Source organism: Apodemus sylvaticus, chromosome 13 (genome assembly GCF_947179515.1).
Source record: "Apodemus sylvaticus chromosome 13, mApoSyl1.1, whole genome shotgun sequence".
Taxonomy (NCBI): Eukaryota; Metazoa; Chordata; class Mammalia; order Rodentia; family Muridae; genus Apodemus; species Apodemus sylvaticus.
In genome coordinates, this window is record NC_067484.1 from 67,201,665 (window position 1) to 67,222,233 (window position 20,569).

Sequence of the window (20,569 nt, forward strand, 5' to 3'; positions counted from 1 at the left end):
TGTTTGTCCACTGTGAAACCTGTCTGTAGCCACTGACAGTACCAACCTCACATAGATGGTCCAAGGAGACAGTTGAAGGAGACACACAGTTCAAGGAGACGTTCAAGGAGAGCTTGCTTACCAGCTACCAGCGCTTGGGAGACACTGCACTGGGGACGCCTCTAAGTCAGACAAGCAGCACGTGTGCCCCACACACTCACTATGTCTTAAAGATCATGGCACAGCTTTTGCCTTTTTTTAATTGAAATTAATTTTGACATTTATTCTAATATTTTATGCTTGAAAAAAAATGTTGAGGGAGAACTACCTGAAACCAGTGTCCTGCAGACTCCAAGAAACAAACAAACAACAAACAAACAAAAACCCTCTTCTCCTACATCAACTGAGGCCATCATTGTAAGTCACCCAAATATGATCTTAGCATGTCATACCTAATAGTCTTCGCATATACCAAATTGATAAAGAAACATTATAATGTAGCATTATACTGTATAATGTAACATTATAATGTATAAAGAGTCTACCTCATGCTCTGAACAAATTTTAGGCATACATCCCTTCTGGTCTATATAGAAGAGGTATTTTTATTTTGAAAACTTCAGTTTAAAACACTGTATAACAGAATATTAATATAGTTATTATAGGGGTGGTAAGTGGGTGGGTTTATAATACACTAGTGGCTTGCTGTATTTTCCAAATTTTCTACAATGAGTGTATGTCTCCTAAGTAATTGGGGGAAAGTGTGCTAAATATAAAAATAGAAACAACCACAACAATAGGCATGAATCAAGAGCTGAGGAACATGTCCCCAGCACTGTGCCAAGGGTACAGCACTCAGCCATGACTGAAGGATGCAGTACGTCTGAGATGGCTGGCCAGCTCAGCCATGACTCAGCCACCCTGCTGGTCGGCTCCACCAGTGTGACAGAGAAAAACAGGTGCAGAACGTGACCATCCTCACCTTCACCAGTGGGCACAGGCCTGACGCCCTCCTAGGGCCATCACAGGGTGACGCTATTACAGGATCGTGACAAATCACACAGTCTACTGCCTCCTCCTTCCTTCTGCCTCAACAGTGTGTCCAGTATGAGTGTCTGGACCAAGTCCCTCCAGTGGCAGAGTCATTCAATTAAATACTATATTTATATCCTATTTTGTTCCAGAAGGGCCCACAATGTCTCACCCAGGTGTCATTTCCCTAGACTATAAATGAATAAGAAGCTGAACACTTCCTGTTGCATAGTTCCTTGCTAATAAAAGCTAACTCTGGGGCTGGGATGTAGCTCAGTAGTAAGCTGTTTGCTTAGCAGGAATCTGCTCCTGCCCAGGCAGGAAGAAAGCGAGGATTCCGTTAACCTACTTCTAGGTACTGAGGAGGCGTCATCTGCAAAGCTCTGTGTATAAAGGGAGATATAAGACCATAAAGGCTAATGAGGTTCCACCTCTCTGCTCAGTAGGTCTTATACCCTAATAAAACAAACATGCCCATGAGTGAAGAACAATGAATGCTCTGATCATAAACCATGAGGAAGGGGATCACAAGTCAACTGTGGGTAAAGAGTCCATATGGATCATGTGACTTGAAGAAGGCACAGTCTCATATGGCAGGTCATCAAAAGGACAGTGTCCAACCTAAGAGTTCCCACAATCCAAGAGTTGCCTTAAATCCAACTTGAGAGTGTTCATTCTAAAATCTGGTGCAATAAAATAATTAAAACATTGTTTTTTTTCCTAGTCTTAATGGACAGGTTGTAGGTAAACTGTCAGCTGGCAGACATGTTCCAAGCAACTATATTATTAATATGCTTGGGCTATTTCAATTAGCCTACAGGTGCACCAGATTCCACTGTGAGGGGGGAAACTGTATCCCTGCTACTGATCAATCACCTTGCCATAAAAATTAATTGCCAGGACAATAACCAGTACTTCAAAACCCACCTCAAAAATAGGCCTTTACATTCATTCAACTGCCTCATAATGATAAAGTCTTAGAAGGGAAATCGCTGACTCAATGATAATGCATGTTGTAGGGTTTGGAATATAGCCTAGTGTAGAGTACTTGCCCAGCATATGAGGAGATTTAAGTCAATTCGCAGTACTGAAAAAGAGATGGAGGGGAGGGGGAAAAAGTTGCGTAGAGAGACAGATGTGTTTCAGATTTTGATATCTATCTTCAAGCCATACTCAGAAAGATATCATAATTAACAAATGATTTGGTTTTATTGGTTTTTTATTTATTTTGTTCTTCTTAGAGACAGGGTTTCTCTGTGTAATAGCCCTGGCTGTCCTGGAACTTGATCAGTCCTGGTTGTCCTGAAACTCGATCTGTAGACCAAGATGGCCTCAAACTCACAGAGCTTCCCCTGCCTCTGCCTCCTGAGTGTTGGGATTAAAGGTGTGCGCCACCACACTTGGCCATTAATATTTTAACTTCGCTTTTCCTTGGTAGGGATATTGAATACATTTTCATAAGTTTATTTCCCAGTATTAAAACAGTAGCTAAGGCTGGGCATGGAGGTGCAAGTCTTTAATCCCAGCACTCAAGAGGCAGAAGCAGATGAATCTCTGTAAGTCCTGCCTGGTCTATAATAAAGCAAGTTCCAGAGAAACCCTTGAAAAAAATAAAACAACAAAACAAAAACAACAATAAAAATCACAACAGATGAGTAGAATATGACCTTTATAGGTTATGAATTTATACCCATAGGTCCTTATACATTCTGTGTGTTTGATGAAATAGGGGACAGTACTCATGAACCATTAACAACTGTTAAGAACTGGGAGCACAGCTCTGTAGCAGAGCACTTGCCTGGCATTTACAACATCTCTGTCTCTGTACCAACCAAGCAAGAAAGCAAGCAACAAATGCCCACAGGTGCCCACAGGTGCCTAGTAGGTGCTAGGCTATGGGGGGTTTACTTTTTAAAGAAGTTGTGGGGGTTTTAGTATTTATTTGTTTGTTCGTTTGTTTATTGTGCAATGGGGCAAGAGGCAGGGTTGGAGAGATGTGTGTATACCAAGGCACAAGGTGAAGGTCAGATGACAACTTATAGAAGCTGGGTCTCTTCTTCCACCACGAGGGTCCTCAGAATCAAATTCAGATCGCTAGGTTTTGTGGCAGGGGCTTTTACCTGGCGAACTGTTGTCCCATGGGCTCCTTGTGAATTCTACAGAGTATGATTCATGAACAGGCTACATAACTCAGTGGGTAAAGGAAGGCTGTGTTAAGCCTGACAATTTGAGTTATATCCCCAGGTCCCACATAGAGAACTGACTTACACCACTTTCTTCCGACCTCCACATGTGAGTGGGTATGTGAGTGTGCTTGTGTGCATGCACACACATGTACACATGCACACAAGCATGCATGCACACAGACATACACATGCACACAAGCATGCACGCATGTAGACATACACTTATATACAATCATATGCAATAAAAAATTTAAAAACCAGTATAATTCTCTTCACAAATAGCAAAAACAACTAAAATTATTAAAATTATTTTCTCTTTTCCTAAGTGGCCAGGAATGATTGGCACATGCCTACACAAGGCAGATGATGGAAAAGAACCAGGAGTGCAAGGCACGTCTCAAAACCGCAACAGAAACGCAAGGAAGTTCCAGTATATGTTTTTATGCACAGGGCAGATTTTACATAAGTATTCATGTTCCTAATGATTCTGAGGCAAAAAAACACCCCAGCCTTTTAGTGAAAAATCACCAGTACAGAAGAAAAGTTTCAGAATTTCATCCAGCTGGCGAACAGCACTCACTAACTGTACTCCCCCGCTTGGTTTCTATCCCTTTAGCAGACACCAAATGAAGAGTGCCTGTTTCTGGAAAAGCTGGAAGAAAACCACTACAACACTTACACCTCCAAGAAGCATGCGGAGAAGAACTGGTTTGTGGGCCTCAAGAAGAACGGGAGTTGTAAGCGCGGTCCTCGGACTCACTATGGCCAGAAAGCCATCTTGTTCCTGCCCCTCCCGGTATCTTCCGACTAGAGGAGTCTGCTCTGGGTGCTCCCTATTTTGGTTGACCCTAAAGTGTTCCCCTGACCATTGGCTGCGCTAACCCTCAGCCCACAGAGCCTGAATTTGTAAGCAGTGCTTCTAAATAGCCAGTTTACTTCTCTGCTGAACCCTTCCCTACCACCCCAGCACAGTTTGGAACAAAGGGACCAAATTGCTTCTAGGGGACAACTGGCTGGCCAGTCTAGGTCTGGGTTTGGATATCCAGATGCCTCAGGGCACCTGCTACAAGCTGGACCTCATGGTGCAAAGATGGGGGGTCACGTGAAGTATCCAGAGGGGTGTAAGAAGTGGGTACTTTTAGCATGCTCTCTCCCCTTCTGTGTAATCCCTGGTTTTTGAGTACCCCAGGCAATTAGCATGACTACAGCACCTCACAAATATCAGTAAAGCAACTGATAGTGAGGCTGAAGGAATTTCATGAGAAAGAAAAAAATAAAATTCCCCCCCCACCACCCCATCCCCACGTACAGATGAGACTTAAAACCAAAAGGGAGGGTGGCGTTTCCGTGGACAGCCTAGAAGCATGGGATCTCAGGACAGGGTAAGAAGGCAAGGCTCAGCCACGGGGAGTCAGGATGAACCCACAGCCCAGCAGTCATTACCAAGTTACCAAGGAAACGTTGCAGTCAGGGAAAGAGCCCGGAAATGGTTTCTTAATAATGGAAAGCACAGAGATCTGGGGTCTGAAGAGTGGGTGTCGGAGCAAGGAGACAGGAAGGGTGTCTTCAGCTGTGGATGTTAGCCGCTAGGAAGGTGTTAGATGGGAGGAGGAGGAAAGAAAAAATGACACCATGTCACTGTATGCTTGGCCACCACGAAACTAGGGCTTGGGCCCAGTACGATGGCCCCAAATTGCTCATGCATTCAGATCATCTGTATTTAGATTCATTTGTATGAATATGACACCTGATTTGGTGGGACTGGCGTGGGGGAGTTCTGTGTTTTGAAAAGGGTCCCAGGTCCCATAGATGCTGCTGGCTCCCCCCCCCCCCCATGCTTTCAAGAGCAGCCCCAGAGAATGCTATTCAAATGTCACCCTGTCACCCTCTCCTGCCTCCGAGTCTGGGTTTCCCTGAATAGCCATTCAGGCCGTGTGCACAGTAGTTCAGCATGATTTCAAGGCACCTCGGCCCGGAGCCTATGAAATGCCCACTTAGAAGTCACTGAAACCATACTTCAAAACACATTAAACCTCACCAAAAGCTTTTCCCAAGAGACCAATTCTGCTACCATTAATTCTCCAAACTGGCTTCCTCCTTAAAGTAAACTCGACCCGGGTGACCAGCAAATTAGAAACACTATTCATCTCTGCCAGAGGACACAAATGCCGTGAGAAGGCCTTTCATACGCCAATCCAGTATACTGTGAGACTTAGGTTTTCGTCGCATTTTAGATAGCTTGAAGGCATTAAATGGATCCACAATCAGCCACAGAGAATAGCAGCATGGGATGTAAAAGCTCCTTAGTTATCCAACACACTGTGTTCATTCATGAGACCTTGCCTCTGTCTTCTACTGTGCTTTAAGAATGGGTACCTAGGGGCTGGTGAGCTGGCTTAGCAGTGAAGAGTACACACTGCTGTTGTAAGGGACAGGAGTTCAGTTCCCAGCTCTCACGTCCTGATGCTCCAATTCTAACTCCAACTCCAGAGACATGATGTCCTCTTCTGGCCTCCAGGGCTTCTGCATGCACATGTACAAACCCACACTCATACACACGTTTTCAAAAATATAAACCAATGATATGGTGGTTGTAGATTAAAACTGATGATAGTGTTCGCTTGTTTGACGGGGAATTTAAAGTAACTATTTGCAGGGAAAAAACATCCTTATAACAACACTGTCATATTTTAGCATGGAAGTCAGATGATACTCTTGAGGGTTCAGAGTGCTAACGGAGGAACTAGACTGAGTTATTTCACAACATGATTAATAACAATGTTCTTTTAGATATGGTGACGCACACCTTTAATCCCAGCACTCAGGAGGCAGAGGCAGGTGGATCTCAGTAAGACGGAGGCCAACCTGGCCTACACAGTGAGTTCCTGGATAACCAGGGGTATACTGAAAGACCCTATATCGTTTTTTTTTTAATAATGGTTTGCTCTTTTACAAAAAGATGATTCATGACGTTTTAAAGTCTATAACTTAAATAATATGGTTATGTTCTGTTTTAGTAAATCGTAGGCACACTGGTGATAATACAGTATGGTTTCCCATGTCTTTATAAGATGATGTAGCCAGGAAAAGTATCCAGAGATGAAATCTATACTATTTAGAATAGTGGGTAGTATTTTTGTTTTGTTTTGTTTTTTCTCAAATGAACCAAACACAAGTATAATACTGACCAAGGCAAATTAAAAACCACTGCACTGAGGATGAAATGGAGTCTGAGACCTCAGAGACTCAAAGCTCCGATGATGCTCAGTGCAGCTTAACCATCAACCTAGTCACAGTCCGTGTATTTGCTCAACATACACTGCAGACCCAGTGTCTATCAGGTACCGAATATGGCCTCTGGGGACAATGTCTGTCAGGTGTCCTTTCCCTGGGCACAAATTTGTAAAGAGAGATGCTGTGGATTCATTTCTTTCAGTCAAATCAAAACATGGACTTCATAGTTTCCTACTGAATCAATACTATGTTCTAGAAAACCCCAACAGTCAATAACACCGCCCCACCACCAACAAAGTGATAGACACAAGCTTTGCAATGTAAACCCAGGACTTTCAATGTTAGTATTCTCAGAGGAGTGGACTAGTTTCAAATCAGGAAGGGAAAAAAAAAAAAAAACTGTCTAACCTTGCAGAAAGGGAGCAGAGAGCCAGTCCCTGTGCTGTTGGGAACGTTGATCATAGAAACATTCGGTTGTGAACTCTCTTCTATAACTAAGCCTGAGACCACCTGCTTGTCACATGCCTCCCGCGTGCACTCAGTTCCAAGCTGACTGCACGGTGTCCAACACTCACTACAAACTGTGAGGAGCATATGGGCGTTTGACAGTTAGTGACACACTAGATATAGAGCTGGGTGTTTTCCGGATGGCCCGCAGTGTGTCCATACAAAAAATCCTAACTGGTACATCAGCTGCCATCGAAGATGAGGCCCCTGCTCTGCACTGAAGGCCTCAGCTCTGCAGAGAACACTGCCTAAAGCAATCACGGTCCCTGGCTGGCTGCAAAGCAGGTTCTGATGGAGATGACGCCTGTCATTCACTCTGCGCCCACACTGTATTACACTCTGCACCTTATCGATATTAATAAATGTTGTATTACTGGGTGACTTGTCTCCAGGTTTCTGTGGAAGGACACTGGGTATCCCTGAGGTGGCATGCAGAGGAACCAGTTGCTTCCTGTTCTACCATCATCTTACTATTAGATAGGAGATACTAAAGGCTCAGGAGAAAAGCTAAGATCAAACAGTTTCACGTTGTTTGGAAACAAGGCAATAGGAGGGATTTTCTAGGTCTCAGGAAGGGGAATAATCTGGAAACTTGCAGGTACTCTTGCATGACTTGGGCTTCTTCTCCCTTGTACAAGGTCTGTGAGATCACACTGTTGTTAACAAGTTAACATGCTTCTGCTTAGGAAAAGATATTACGAACACAAAAAATTAAGGATTTATTCAAAATTTTAGGTCCAATGTCAAAAAACTACATTCCTTTAAGACCTCTAATATGAGACTTAGGAACAAGTACTCTGTTCCCTAGCATATGGCAGAGTCTCTCTCTCTCTCTCTCTCTCTCTCTCTCTCACACACACACACACACACACACACACACACACACAGAGTTATTCATGCACCAAAAACAAAAACAGATGCAACTTGCACTCTGTCTTAGTTAGGGTTTTACTACTGTGAACAGACACCATAAACAAGGCAACTTTTATAAGGACAACATTTAATTGGAACTGGCTTACAGGTTGAGTGGTTCTGTCCAATATCATCAAAATGGAAGTATGGCAGCTTCCAGGCAGGTCCATGGGACTGGAGTCGCTGAGAGTTCTACATCTTCATCTGAAGGATGCTAGAAGACTGGCTTCCAGGCAGCTAGGATGAGAGTCTTAAAGCCCAGGCCCACAGTGACACACCTACTCCCACAGGGCCACACCTTCTAATGGAGTCTCACCCTAAGACATGCATATACACACCATCACACACTCACTCTGTAATTACAATCAGTCCCTCCTTCTTCTTCTAACATTGAATTAAGTGCGGGCAAGAGGATCCTGAAGTTTATGGTGCTTGAAGTGAGAGCCTGGAAACCCAAATTTGATCCCTAGAACCCATGTAAAGATGGAAGGAGAGAATCCACGCCACAGGGCGATCCTCAGTGGGTCATGCCGTGTGTGCTCACTAAGAGGAGGAGGAGGGGGAGGAGGAGGAAGAAGAAGAAAAAAGGAACAAGATTGTACGTTGCCTTAAGTGGTACTTTAGAGATTCTGAAGCTGTCGCCCCCGCTGCCAGAACTCAGAATTATGGAAACCTCTGCACATACACACAGCTGACGTGTATATACACACAGCTGAAACACAATTTTCCAAAATGTATGGGGCACATTGTGTTCTTCCTGTGACCTCAAAGGTGCTGGTCAAGCATAGCTCGGTTCCAAAGTACAAGGTTAATGGGTCCCAACCACAGTTTGAAAAAGATGCTAGCTTAAAGCAACTACCCTCCTTTTCCAAAGATGAAGAGGCCCAATTATGATTCTGTGCTATGACTGTTGTGTTTACAGAGATGTGGCACATTCTTGAGTAAATAGGACAAGGGGACTTCCTGCGAGAACAGGCGCCATCTGTTCCAAAGCTCCGTGTGTTCTCTTGAGCCCTGAGTGACGCAAAGTGAACAAAATTATGGGATGCCCAAGCATCTCAGTGGCCTCCTGGACATTTCTGCTGTGGGAATCCTGGAGACGTGAGGCCACTTCCTTTTCCTTGAGAATTCTCACACTTTGGATCTGAAGGTTACCCCTCGCTGGTTCCCACAGTCGTTATCTCTCTGATCTTTCTTGGTCCCCAGAGGACCATCTCATTACCATTTCTATGAAATTCATGAATGGGCTGAGGCAGGAAAAGGCTATAAACCTGGGATACCTAAGTATCCGTTTCTGGAAATAACCGTTCAACCACTTATCTGCCTAAAACACATGCACAAAAATTTACCAACATGACTCAGTCATGGGGCAAACACCATTTCTGCTACAACACAACCTGGATGTAGAGTTTGGAATTTCTACTTTTGATGAGCCAACTTTTAGAAGGTAACTCTGTGCCTTTTAAATGTTTGAAGAGGTAGGTCAGCTGAGATTCCGCCTCTTAGGGGTGCACTTGACTACAAAGAACAAAATAGAAATGAAGTCGTCACTTCCGATGCTTATATGGTAGAATTCCTGTGTGCTGAAGAGTTGGGGAGAGGAGTCCCAGGTCTGAAGCACAGAGAGATTCTTGTATTGACTACCATATAGCTACTGTATAGCAACTGCTCTTTTCATAAACTAACATTTTTTTTCTTTTTCCATTTTCATATGTGTATAAGTGGTGTGCATGTGTAGATGCATATTTTGGATGTGTGTGGATACTTGAGGGAGTGTGCACTCACATGTGTGTAGGCATGCATATAAAAGTCCAAGGTTGTTGATAGAAATCATCCTCCATCACTGTTCATCCTTAGTCATTGAGACAAGGTTTCTCAATCAATCCAGAGTTCACTGATCCAGCTGGTCTTGCCGGCTGGCCTTTCTGTGGACTCTCTGTCACTCTACCTTCTAAAGCTGGAGTTATTACAAGCAGACCATCCCACTCATCTGGCATCTATGTATGTTCTGGGGATTCAAACTCCATCCTCACACTGTGAACACTTTAACCACCCAGTCATCTCTGCCAGCCCACAAAAGTTGTCAGAAGCAATTATGACACTGTAGGGAGATTGAAGGCCAAATGAACTGTGAAACCTATATGTTCTCCATTTCAAAGGCACCAGTGGTAATTTCTTTCACAATCATTAAAATAACATAATCCCCCTCCCAAACCCATCCTCTACTCCCTAAGAGGAAACTCCTTTTGCTATTGCACATAAGACTTATTCTAAATTTCTGCTAGAGTTCAAGGCATGGGGATGTGACATCAGGCAGGCGTACGAACCCTACTAACATTCCCTCAAGCTTTGGGGAGCTGTGCCAGGGGACAGCTGGAATCTCCCTGAAACATTAGTGCCACTTTGCAACTGACATAGTGACCACGGCATATTGCACTGTTAGCTTTACACCATAGTTATTAAAACAAGAAATGAGGTCACACACTACTCGAAGCAGAGAAGGGGTTTACTTCATCCAATCACATTCTGTAGGATGTGATCTCATAATTGGGAGGGGGTCTTCTGATGGGTTACAAATGTTTGTGATGTGGGGAGGAGGTATTTCCCAAATTGCTTCCACCTCCTAGCCCACCACGCCACACAGGCTAAATTTACACACATAGCAGCTAAACACTGGTATCCGTCTTATTACATAAACAAGCAAAACCTCACCCAGCCTTAGTGTGCTTTTTTTTTTCAGCCTTAATGAAGGGTTGGGTCCTCCCTGCTGGGAACTCTGTTCTGTTTAAGAAACTGATCTGCTTGGTCCAAGGGTTTGAGGACATGAATATAGAAAGGCAATTTATACAGAAATAGACTTCGCTGTGATTTTCACATCTCACAGTCTCCTATCACGGGAAAAAAAACTGTAGAGTCTGGCCCAGTGATACCTAAGTATAAGATGTTAGATTCTCTTACCCGGGTGCCTTAGCCAAAAATCGCGCTTTCCTCTCTGAAGTAGGTGAGAGGAATGTTCTTGTAGACCAACTTCTTCTGTGTGAGGTGAAAGTCAGGATTTTTGGAGCCTGGGGATGACCAACTAACTGTGTGAAGTGTCCAGCTTAACGTTTCCTATGAAAATGAACAGGAAAACCTATGACACCTTCAAAATACAACACCTGCGTTAAGAGCCGGACAATGACACAGGCTGTGGGCGAGCCAGACTTTCTCTGACACTGTAGAGGCTCCAGAAGGCTGGAAAGAGAGGATGCGTGCAACGGACGTGTGGAACTACCAGACTGTCCCTCGATATTTAACTGAGCGGAAAAAGTGAGATGAAGTTTAAGATTGCTTGAAAATGTGCATGACACCTGGACCTCTGGGGCAAATCTGAGAGGCCGGGGGGCACCCGGTACCGTCCTCCAAAGCAGAATCAGGAAGTAGAAGCATCTGTGGTACATGAATTCATCCACTCACCCTCTACCCTCACAGGAGTCGGCGGTCAAGCAGGAGATGGTATCCATATCAGTAATATAAACAGGGAGACGGCCATGGCTAAGGATGGTGAAGAGACCGCTAGGGAAGGTTAGAGCAGCAGGTGCAAGGAGCAGCTACTTTCCCGGGGTTGAAGAGAGGAAGGGACTCACGGAAAGAAAAAACGTGAAACTGGTGTCCTCTCGCAGAAGAGATATGGGCTGTCCTGGTGCTGCCTGTGCCCCGGACCACCCGCTGCCCGACCCTACTTGCCCTTGGGGGTTGGAGGTGAGGTGGCTTGGAATCGATGGCACAGAGCGAGTGAGAAACCCTACAGCAAGCTTGTCTGAACACTACTGCAAGCTCCTTTAATACACCACCCGTAATCGGTCCCAAGAAGGCATCTCTTCTAAACAGCAGTTCCCGATTGGCTGGCGTGGTCTGCATCCGCAATCCTTGGTCTCTCTCTCAGGCAGTCCTCAATTAGGTCCCCCTGCAGGAGATGCCTTTGAGGTTTTGTGGCCCCCAGTGTTCATGCAGAAGCAGCCTCACTATTCCTCCTACATACTGGAAGGCGTGTCTCTTGCCCCACTAGATGGCGCTTTAGGAAGTTTCCAATGGGAGTACTGGAGAAACTCTCTAGGTGCAACTTTCTGGAGGATAATAACTTACCCGAGATTGTGCACCACCGGGTCTCCACGGGTACCGCCTCTAGCAAGAAGGGAAGCCCTAAACCCAAAAGAAAAGTCATTCTCTTAACGCGCCTTCCAGTGTCTCTCCAGCGCCCCCTAGTGACAAACCATACAACACTAATGGAGGAGAACTGTCTGCAGAGCCCTGCTTCAGTGTCACAAAGCAATGAAAGAAAAAGTGTCGCTTAGGAGCAGAAAGGTCAAGACACAAGATAGCTTAGACTCCAGAGGTTCTCAACCTGTGAGTCTCATACCAGACATCCTGCATATCAGATATTTATATTACCATTCATTAACAGAGGCAAAATTACAGTTATGAAGTAGCAACAAAATAATTTTATGGCTGGGAGGGGGGTCACAACATGAGAAACCGTATTCAAGGGTGAGAGCATGAAGAAGATTGAGAACTACTGCTATGCACTATGCTAGACTGAATGTTGGTGGTTCAAGCTCAGTGTCCCCTGACGGAAGACACATGACCACCCTGTGGTCACACATGACCAGCCTGTGGTCACAGCCGGTAGATCCTGAGTGGGGAAGCAAGGCAGGAGCGATGGGGGAATGGAGACCTCAGGTGAGCAAGGAGCAGGCCAAGAACAGACTCTCAGAGACAGGATTCAGTGAGACAGCTCATTTAATTGGGAGAACAAAGGCTACAGAGTGGGCAGGAGTCTTTGGAGAAAGTGTACATCATTAGTCGAGGCCAGGGTGCTGAGGACACCTCTTATGCATACAGAGGAATTTCAGACATTGCTGGACATAACTTAATGAGGAGAGAGAGTCCATCCGAGTTGCCGGGTGTCTTAGTTAGGGTTTTACTGCTGTGAACAGACACCATGACCAAGGCAACTCTTATAAAAACAACATTTAATTGGGGCTGGCTTACAGGTTCAGAGTTTCAGAGGTTCAGTCCATTATCATCAAGGCAAGAGCAAGGCAGCGTCCAGGCAGGCATGGTGCTGAGAGTTCTACATCTTCATCTGAAGGTTACCAGAAGAAGACTATCTCCCATGTGGTTAGGAGGAAGGTCTCACTGCCCACCCCTATAGTGACACACTTCCTCCAACAAGGCCACACCTACTTCAACAAGGCCACACCATCTAATAGTGCTACCCCCTGAGCCAAGCATATTCAAACTACCACACCAGGCCATGTGACCTCCTGTGAGGGGCAAAGGTGGGAGCGCAGGACTGTGAGGGCTGGGAAATGCGGACCTGGGGCAGGGAGGCGGAAGTGATCCTACTCCTGCTGATCTCAGGACAAGATTTCCGATTTCCCAGGTTTGGACAGAGCTGGACCCAACTCTTATTCCAGGCCCAGCTTCCCACAGCTCCACAGCTCCCATGCCCCAGAAGTGTCTGAAGAAAAAAAGAAAGAAGAAAAGAAAAGAAAAGAAAAGAAAAGAAAAAAAGAAAGAAGGAAGGAAGGAAGGAAGGAAGGAAGAAAGAAAGAAAGAAAGGAAGGAAGGAAGGAAGGAAGGAAGGAAGGAAGGAAGGAAGGAAGGAAGGAAGAAGAAGAAAGAAAGAAAGAAAGAAAGAAAGAAAGAAAGAAAGAAAGAAAGAAAGAAAGAAAGGAAGGAAGGAAGGAAGAAAGAAAGAAAGGTCCTTCCTCTTAGAAAACATATAGTCATAGAAGGGAAAAAAAATCTTTAGATCAGTGGTTCTCAACCTGTGGGTCTCAATCCCTTTGGGTTGAATATTAAATATCCTAAATGTCAGATATTTACATTATGATTCATAACAGTAGCAAAATTTATAGTCATGAAGCAGCAACAAAATAATTTTATGGTTGAGGGTCATCGCAACAAAAGGAACTGTACTAAAGGGTCACAGCATTAGGAAGGTTGAGAACACTGCTCTAGATGAAAGTGTGGGTTTTTTGATTTCTTTAAAATCCAAATTAAAATTAAAGCATGATCCCGGGAAGTGGGCATTGTGGTGCACACGGTGGTCCCAACACTTGGTGGGGCTGAGGCGAGAGGAGCCCAAGGCTACATAGTGAGACCGTGTTTTTTTAAAAAAAAAATCAAAATAATAAAAAGTTACTGTCTAATTCCTCTGATCATCTTAGAAGAGCTGATGATATCTTCTGTCTTCAAAGAGTTAGCCATCTCCTAATTTAAATATGCTGAGGAGCTGGAGAGATGGTTCAGCTGTTAAGGACACTTGTTACTTCTGCAGAGGACCCAGATTTGATTCCCAGCAGCCACACTGTAGCTCATAACCGCCTATAACTCTAGTTCCAGCAAATCCATTGTCTTCTTCTGAAACAAACTGTGGTGGTTTGAATAAGAATGACTCCCATAAGTGCCTGTGTTTGACATATGTGGTCCTAAGTTGGTGGAACTGTTTGGGGACAATTAGGAGGTGTGGCCTTGTTGGAGGAAGTGTGCCACTGGGGGTGAGCTTTAAGGTGCGCCTGTGTTTGACATATGTGGTCCTAAGTTGGTGGAACTGTTTGGGGACAATTAGGAGGTGTGGCCTTGTTGGAGGAAGTGTGTCACTGGGGGTGAGCTTTAAGGTTTCAAAAAATGTGGGCTATTCCCAGTGAACTTTACCTGCCTCTTGCTTGTGAATCAAGATGGGGGCTCTCAGCTGCTGCTCCAGGCCTGCCCACCTGCTGCCATGCTCCCCCGCATTGATGGTCATAATTATGTCACAAGCCCCAAATAAGCTTTCCTTCTATAAGTTTCTTTCGACATGGCGTCTTATCACAGTGATGGAAAAGTACATATGTATGCAAACAAACGCCCATCACACAGAGCAATAAATCAATAACTCGAGAAATTTTAAATCAACCTAGATCAACAGATGTTGAAGAAGACTTTTTTTGAAACCAGATTCCAGATGTGAACCCTTGGCTCCTCCGTTTACTGACTTTGTAACTTTGGGAAAGTCACTTGTACTTAATTTACAGTGCACTCAGTCTGGGGGAAGCTCTTACTCTGTGGATGCTCCCACTGCCTTCTCCCTAAAAGGAAAAGGAAAAGCTATCGTCCTCACAAGGTAAAGGGCGGGGGTTAAATGGGATGGAGACATGACATGCAGGCATTTTTAAACAGTGTGTCTAGCACACTACCAGAATTGAACAGACGTCAGATTTTGCCATTTTCAGAATAGATATGGTTCTGAATGATGTGTGATAAAATAGGGCTCAAAGGGACCATTCAGATTCTTTGTCTAGAGATCTTGCGGGCAAATTTCATGAATCGGTGTTTTAAAATGTTGGGCTGCAAACACTGCATGTGGAAAAAAGATATGAGAATCTTAGTTCAGCTCAAGCTTAAGAAGGGCTGAGCTACGCTGTCCCCTGTTACTGTAGGCCACGAGCAGGTGTTACATCTCATGCGCGATGCTGCCCAGTAAATGGAGTTTTTCAACCTAAAACACTCAGGTGGGGGCTTGTCAGGAAACAGAGCTTGGTGGTAGAGTTTGACTGTTCACACTCAAGGTCCTACGCTGGATCCTTAGTATTACAAAATGAGATGATACGAAATAATGAAATGAGATACTACCGGGGACTGGAGAAACTTTCTTTTAAAGCAAAATCTAATGAAGAATAACAGATGACTAGAAAATGACCAGAAAAACATAAAAGCAGGCAAATAAAATTAGGTTTGTTTAGCCAAGAAAGGCTATAAAAGGAAATACAGCTCCCTTCAGAGAGTTCAAGTGCCATTTGGTTTCTCTGATCTGGTACTGTAAATGAGAATTATCAAGGAAATGGCTTTGATTTAATATAAAATCTGCTTCATAAAAAGTAAACGGGGGTAGGAGGGTAGAGAGACGGCTCAGCAGTTAAGAGCACTGACTGCCCTTCCAGAGGTCCTGAGTTCAATTCCCAGCAACCACATGGTGGTTCACAGCCATATGTAATGGGACCTAAAGCCTTCTTCTGGTGTGTCTGAAGACAGCTACAGTATACTCACATACATAGAATAAAAACATAAATCTTTAAAACCTAATAATAATAAAATAAATCAACAGGGGCCGGAGCGATGGTTCAATGGTTAAGAGCACTGACCGCTCTTCCAGAGGACCTGGGTTCAATTTCCAGCATCCACATGGTAGCTTACAACTGTCCTTAACTCGAGTTTCAGGGGATCTGACACTCTCACACAAAAACTCATGCAGGCAAAACTGTAACATACATAAAATACATACATACATACATACATACATACATACATACATAATTTAAAACATGGTTGCATTGAGACAGGGTCTTACTGTGCAGCCCAGGCTGCCCTTTTAGCTCCACTCTGTACAGCTCAGACTGGCTTCGAACTTGTGGTGACATTCTTGCTTCAGCCTCCCAAGCTTTGGCATCGCTGGAATGTGGTGCCCTGCCCGGCTTGGCTTGGCTCGTACTTATAAATATGAAGAAAAACACTTTGAAAACAGTAAGGACATTCTAAGCCAATTAAAGACATACCAACAGAGTGATTGCCAGGAGTCTCTCTCTCTCTCTCACACACACACACACAGCAGGCACATGTATTCCCAATCTTGGTTTCAGAACTTCCCGTAAGGTCAGAGGTAGACTCTGTTGAGATGACTTCAACTTCCTCTCCACCCGACCTGTTACTTTCCTTTCTTTGGGGGACCAGGGAGCTCTCTAACCTGATACCCACCTACCTTCCTCTCAGGGTAGGTCCCTCTGGGCTGTGGAGCAGTGTGGAGCAATACCTGTCCACAATCAGGTAAGGCCAGAAGTTGCTACAGCCCAGTAACTCTCTGAGACTTTGGGCGTCTGAAGGGACAAGCTCTAAGTTGACAAGGGTACACCCTGCCTTCCCTGTGTGTGGTCTATATGGGAGATCTGCAAGAAAAATCTCACCCTTCAGACTCTCTGGCCTGTCACTGGGTTGATATCATTCCAGGAAGGACATTTATTATGTTGGTCAGTCAATCGATCAGGTGCACAGTCTTTCAACTTTTTTTTTTTTTGAGACAGGCTCTTATTATATAGACTAGTCTTTATTGCTCCCTCCTTCTTTAACTTCTCAAGTGCTGGGAATGCGGACGTACAATACCTTACTTCTTAACAACCATTAATTATATATCAAGCCTGGATATGACAGTGGTGCACAGTAAAGTTCTTTGCTAGAGTTTATTGGTGAGTGCCCCATTCCCCATTCTCAGCCGTTTCCACACTGCTCCTGAAAGGCCTCTCTGCCACACTAGTCCATTACCTGATGATGGTACTTCTAACTCAGGCAATTTATTTAATTATTTATTATAAATTTATTATTTAAGACAGACTAAGTTATATCTACTACCGGTCCATAATAAGATGGTGTACAATGTTCACAAAAGATTGTTAAATGCCCGTGGACTATGTGCATTTGCAAAGCATTCATAAGAGACCCATAGCCCATAATCTCTCTTTGTGAATGAGCCATCTTTACTGAATACGTGTTAAGTACCAAACCTCATGAAATGAAGACCATCACAGAAAACCACAACTGGGCACCATGCAGATCTCAACAGATCATGGGGAGGCCATCCCCAACAGATACATCTACATCACAACCCTGCATTGAAGGTTCAGCAAACATCGAGGAAGAGGCACAGAAAGACTGTAAGAGCCAGAGGACCAGGAAGCCTGCTGTGAAACAGCATCTCCTAGAAATGACTGCAAAAACAAGACGGTAACAATATCAATACACGTGCTAACATGGACGCGGATAATTTCCACAGGGTCCCACCCCTAGACAAAGAACTGTAGACAACTAAGGACTGCTGTCAGAAGATGTCCCAGGGTGAGTCCCTTATTGGTTGTTCATTGAAGAGTGGTCAGCCTGGAAGCCATATGTACAGCAACAAAGACTAATTCAACAGGTACACTTATATATCTGTGAGTGCACATGTGTGTGTGAGTGTGAGTGTGTGTGTATGTGTGTTTGTGTGTTTGTGTGCATGTGAATCAAAGAAAGAAGCTACTGATTTGAATGGGGATGGGAAGGCTTGAAGGGAGGATGTTAGGGAGGGGTGGGAGAATGGAATGGATGGAGGCAAAGTGACATTCTATTTCAATTAAAATATATTTTATATATTATAAAGTTATAGTATAAAAGTATACACTAAAATAAATATATAGCTTATAATAAAATGAACATCTGTGTATCACGTGTCCCACGTAGACACTCTGCTTCAGGATGTACTTCATATAAAGGCTCACACAGAGAAACAGATCCAGCATCCTCAGGCCATAAAACAGGGGGTTTTAACTTACTCAAGAGATGTCTTAAGGAAGTAGGCTGACATTGAAGGCAGAGCAGGAATTAACCTGATGAAGAGGTATGAGCAAGGCCTGAAAAAAACATTCCAGACAGAGGTAGCAGCCAGACCACGTCCCTGCGGTCAGAGAGATCACACTAGCAGTAAGTCCCAAGTATAAAAACCAGGGGTAGGGAGCATGGGATGAACCGGACTATCCAGGGACATGGAGAGCTGTTACAGAAAGAAGGGAGCTGGGGGCCTCCGCTAGCAACATCTGCAAATAACTGCACACGCTGAATTAGAACACGTCTCTGGACTCCCTGCCAAAGAACACAAACAATCCGCGTCAGAATGCATGTAGCTGGCCTGGGTTCAAATCCGAGAGCCTGTGAAATATATTCCAGGCTTGAATGTTAGGAGGCTGAGATTACATTTGTTAGGCATTTAGCTTTTCTGCTAAGGCTTTTGTTCCTCGCATGCAGCAGGTGGAGGACAGGAAAATGCTTTCTGTTCATAACAAATTTCCTCACACGCAAAAGCGAGACAAGGTTTGCCCCACTCACCGTGGGTGAGGGTTGGATTGGAACAGGGAAGACATGTAAGTGAAAATATGACGTGGTTGGCTTATTACTGCTACAGCTCCACGGGGTTTGTATTAGATGTTTTCATCCAAGTTTGGGGAGCTTTATCAATCCAAAAAGAAATGAAGCAGCTTAAAAAGAATCACACGTGGAAATCCACAAGAGAGAAGCAGAGAGGCAGCTAGGAAACCCTACTGAGATGACGCCAGCTCCAGAGTTTTGGAAGGAACTGCATGGATGGGGACATCCTCATCAGGTTATGAAAACAGAATTGCAAGGCTACTGTCAGATCGAAGGAGGTCACCCAACAGCCTGGAACACACTGAATAAACCATCTCCTCACAGTCTCTGGGTCGCAATGTGAGCCTCGGGAGAACAAAGGAACCAGGTTCTAAGTGAGGGAAGAATGTCTTTGATTCTCTGGTTTCGGTAAGATTCTTTACCATAACCACTTTGAATCCATCTTGATCCTTTTAGTAACAGGACACAGATCACCCCACTTCCCTATCAAACAAGACGGTCCCTGTCATGGAGGAGGGATACTAACAGACCCTGAAGAGTTGAGCAGAAAATGCCACTGAGACGTTTACGGTTACTGGAGAGCGTGATATAGATCATGTCGCTGGAACCTAGCATGAGAAGGCTGAAAAGAGACATGTCTGGGTGCTACTGGAGCACAGGTGGGAGGAAGAATCCTGCCCGGGGAGAATCCTAGGGGAGCAACTTGGGACTGTGTCTGAAAAGATGAGTAGATGCAATGGTTTGACTGTTTGTGTACCCTCAAAAATGGCCTGTGCTGAAGCCTCCTCACCAACGTTACAGTGTTGAGAGCTGACTGGGTTATGAAGCACTGACCTCATCAATGGGATTGGTGCCTATAGACAAGAGAGCCCAAATACAGGCCTTTTCCCTGCCCTCGTGGAGTGATGTGACAAAATCTTAAAGAGCTACCCTGTAGTCAGTGAAAGGCCAGAGAAATGATCGGCCAGCCCAGAGATTGGGCATCCCTGCATCAGGAGGAAGCAAGCTCTCCTAAGGGTTATGATCACCATCCTGTCCTTAAGAAGACTTGGGACACGTGGATTCTACCTGCCTGAGCCAGGAACTCTTAGCCTTAGAGACAAACATAGAAGTTCATCTGTGGTATTCATAGAACGCCAAGCAAAGGCAGACAGAAAACTCCCCACAGGCTCCAATCTGGGCTCCATATTTACTACACATCTAATCAGAAGCTCACAATCCAAAAATGACTTAGGAGAGATAAATAATTGAGACAAAAGGGCACCACTGAATGCCCAAGAGCTTCGGAGGTCCAATGGCTACATACACACAGGTTCTATCTAGATATACACAGGTTCTATCTAGATACACACAGGTTCCATCCATTGTGCTGCTCTTCTCTCTTCCTCCCTCCCCGACCCCTTCCCTCCTTCTTTTCCCTTTTAAGCAGAGTGTCATATTCTATTCCAAGCTGACCATCCCCAAACTGACTGGGCAGCTGACACTGCCCACGAACTCCTGATTCCTCTCCCTCAGCCACCCAAGGGCTAAGGTTACAGGCATGAGCCGTCAACGTGCACACACACACACAAACACACATACACACACACAAACACACACACACATACCACACTCGACATAACCACCTTTACAGGGACCTAATACATGTTTCAAGAAAGGCTTAGTTTTGAAGGACACAAAGGCTACCATAAACCCAAGACAGATTTGACTTAGAAAGGAACCAAATCAAGCTTCAAAGGAGAAACAGA

At 44.5% G+C, this 20,569-nt stretch overlaps 1 protein-coding gene across 3 annotated transcripts in view; it reads left to right on the forward strand.

The window, feature by feature from the left end:
• Fgf1 (fibroblast growth factor 1) overlaps positions 1–7,310 on the forward strand; it is a 92,966-nt gene extending 85,656 nt beyond the window's left edge. For all 3 annotated transcript variants that reach the window (XM_052155758.1, XM_052155759.1, XM_052155760.1), the window contains one exon: positions 3,814–7,310. In XM_052155758.1, coding sequence (XP_052011718.1) covers positions 3,814–4,008 — 195 coding nt within the window. In that variant the 3' untranslated portion in view covers positions 4,009–7,310. The remainder of the gene's footprint in view (positions 1–3,813) is intronic.
• Positions 7,311–20,569: the final 13,259 nt, after the last annotated feature.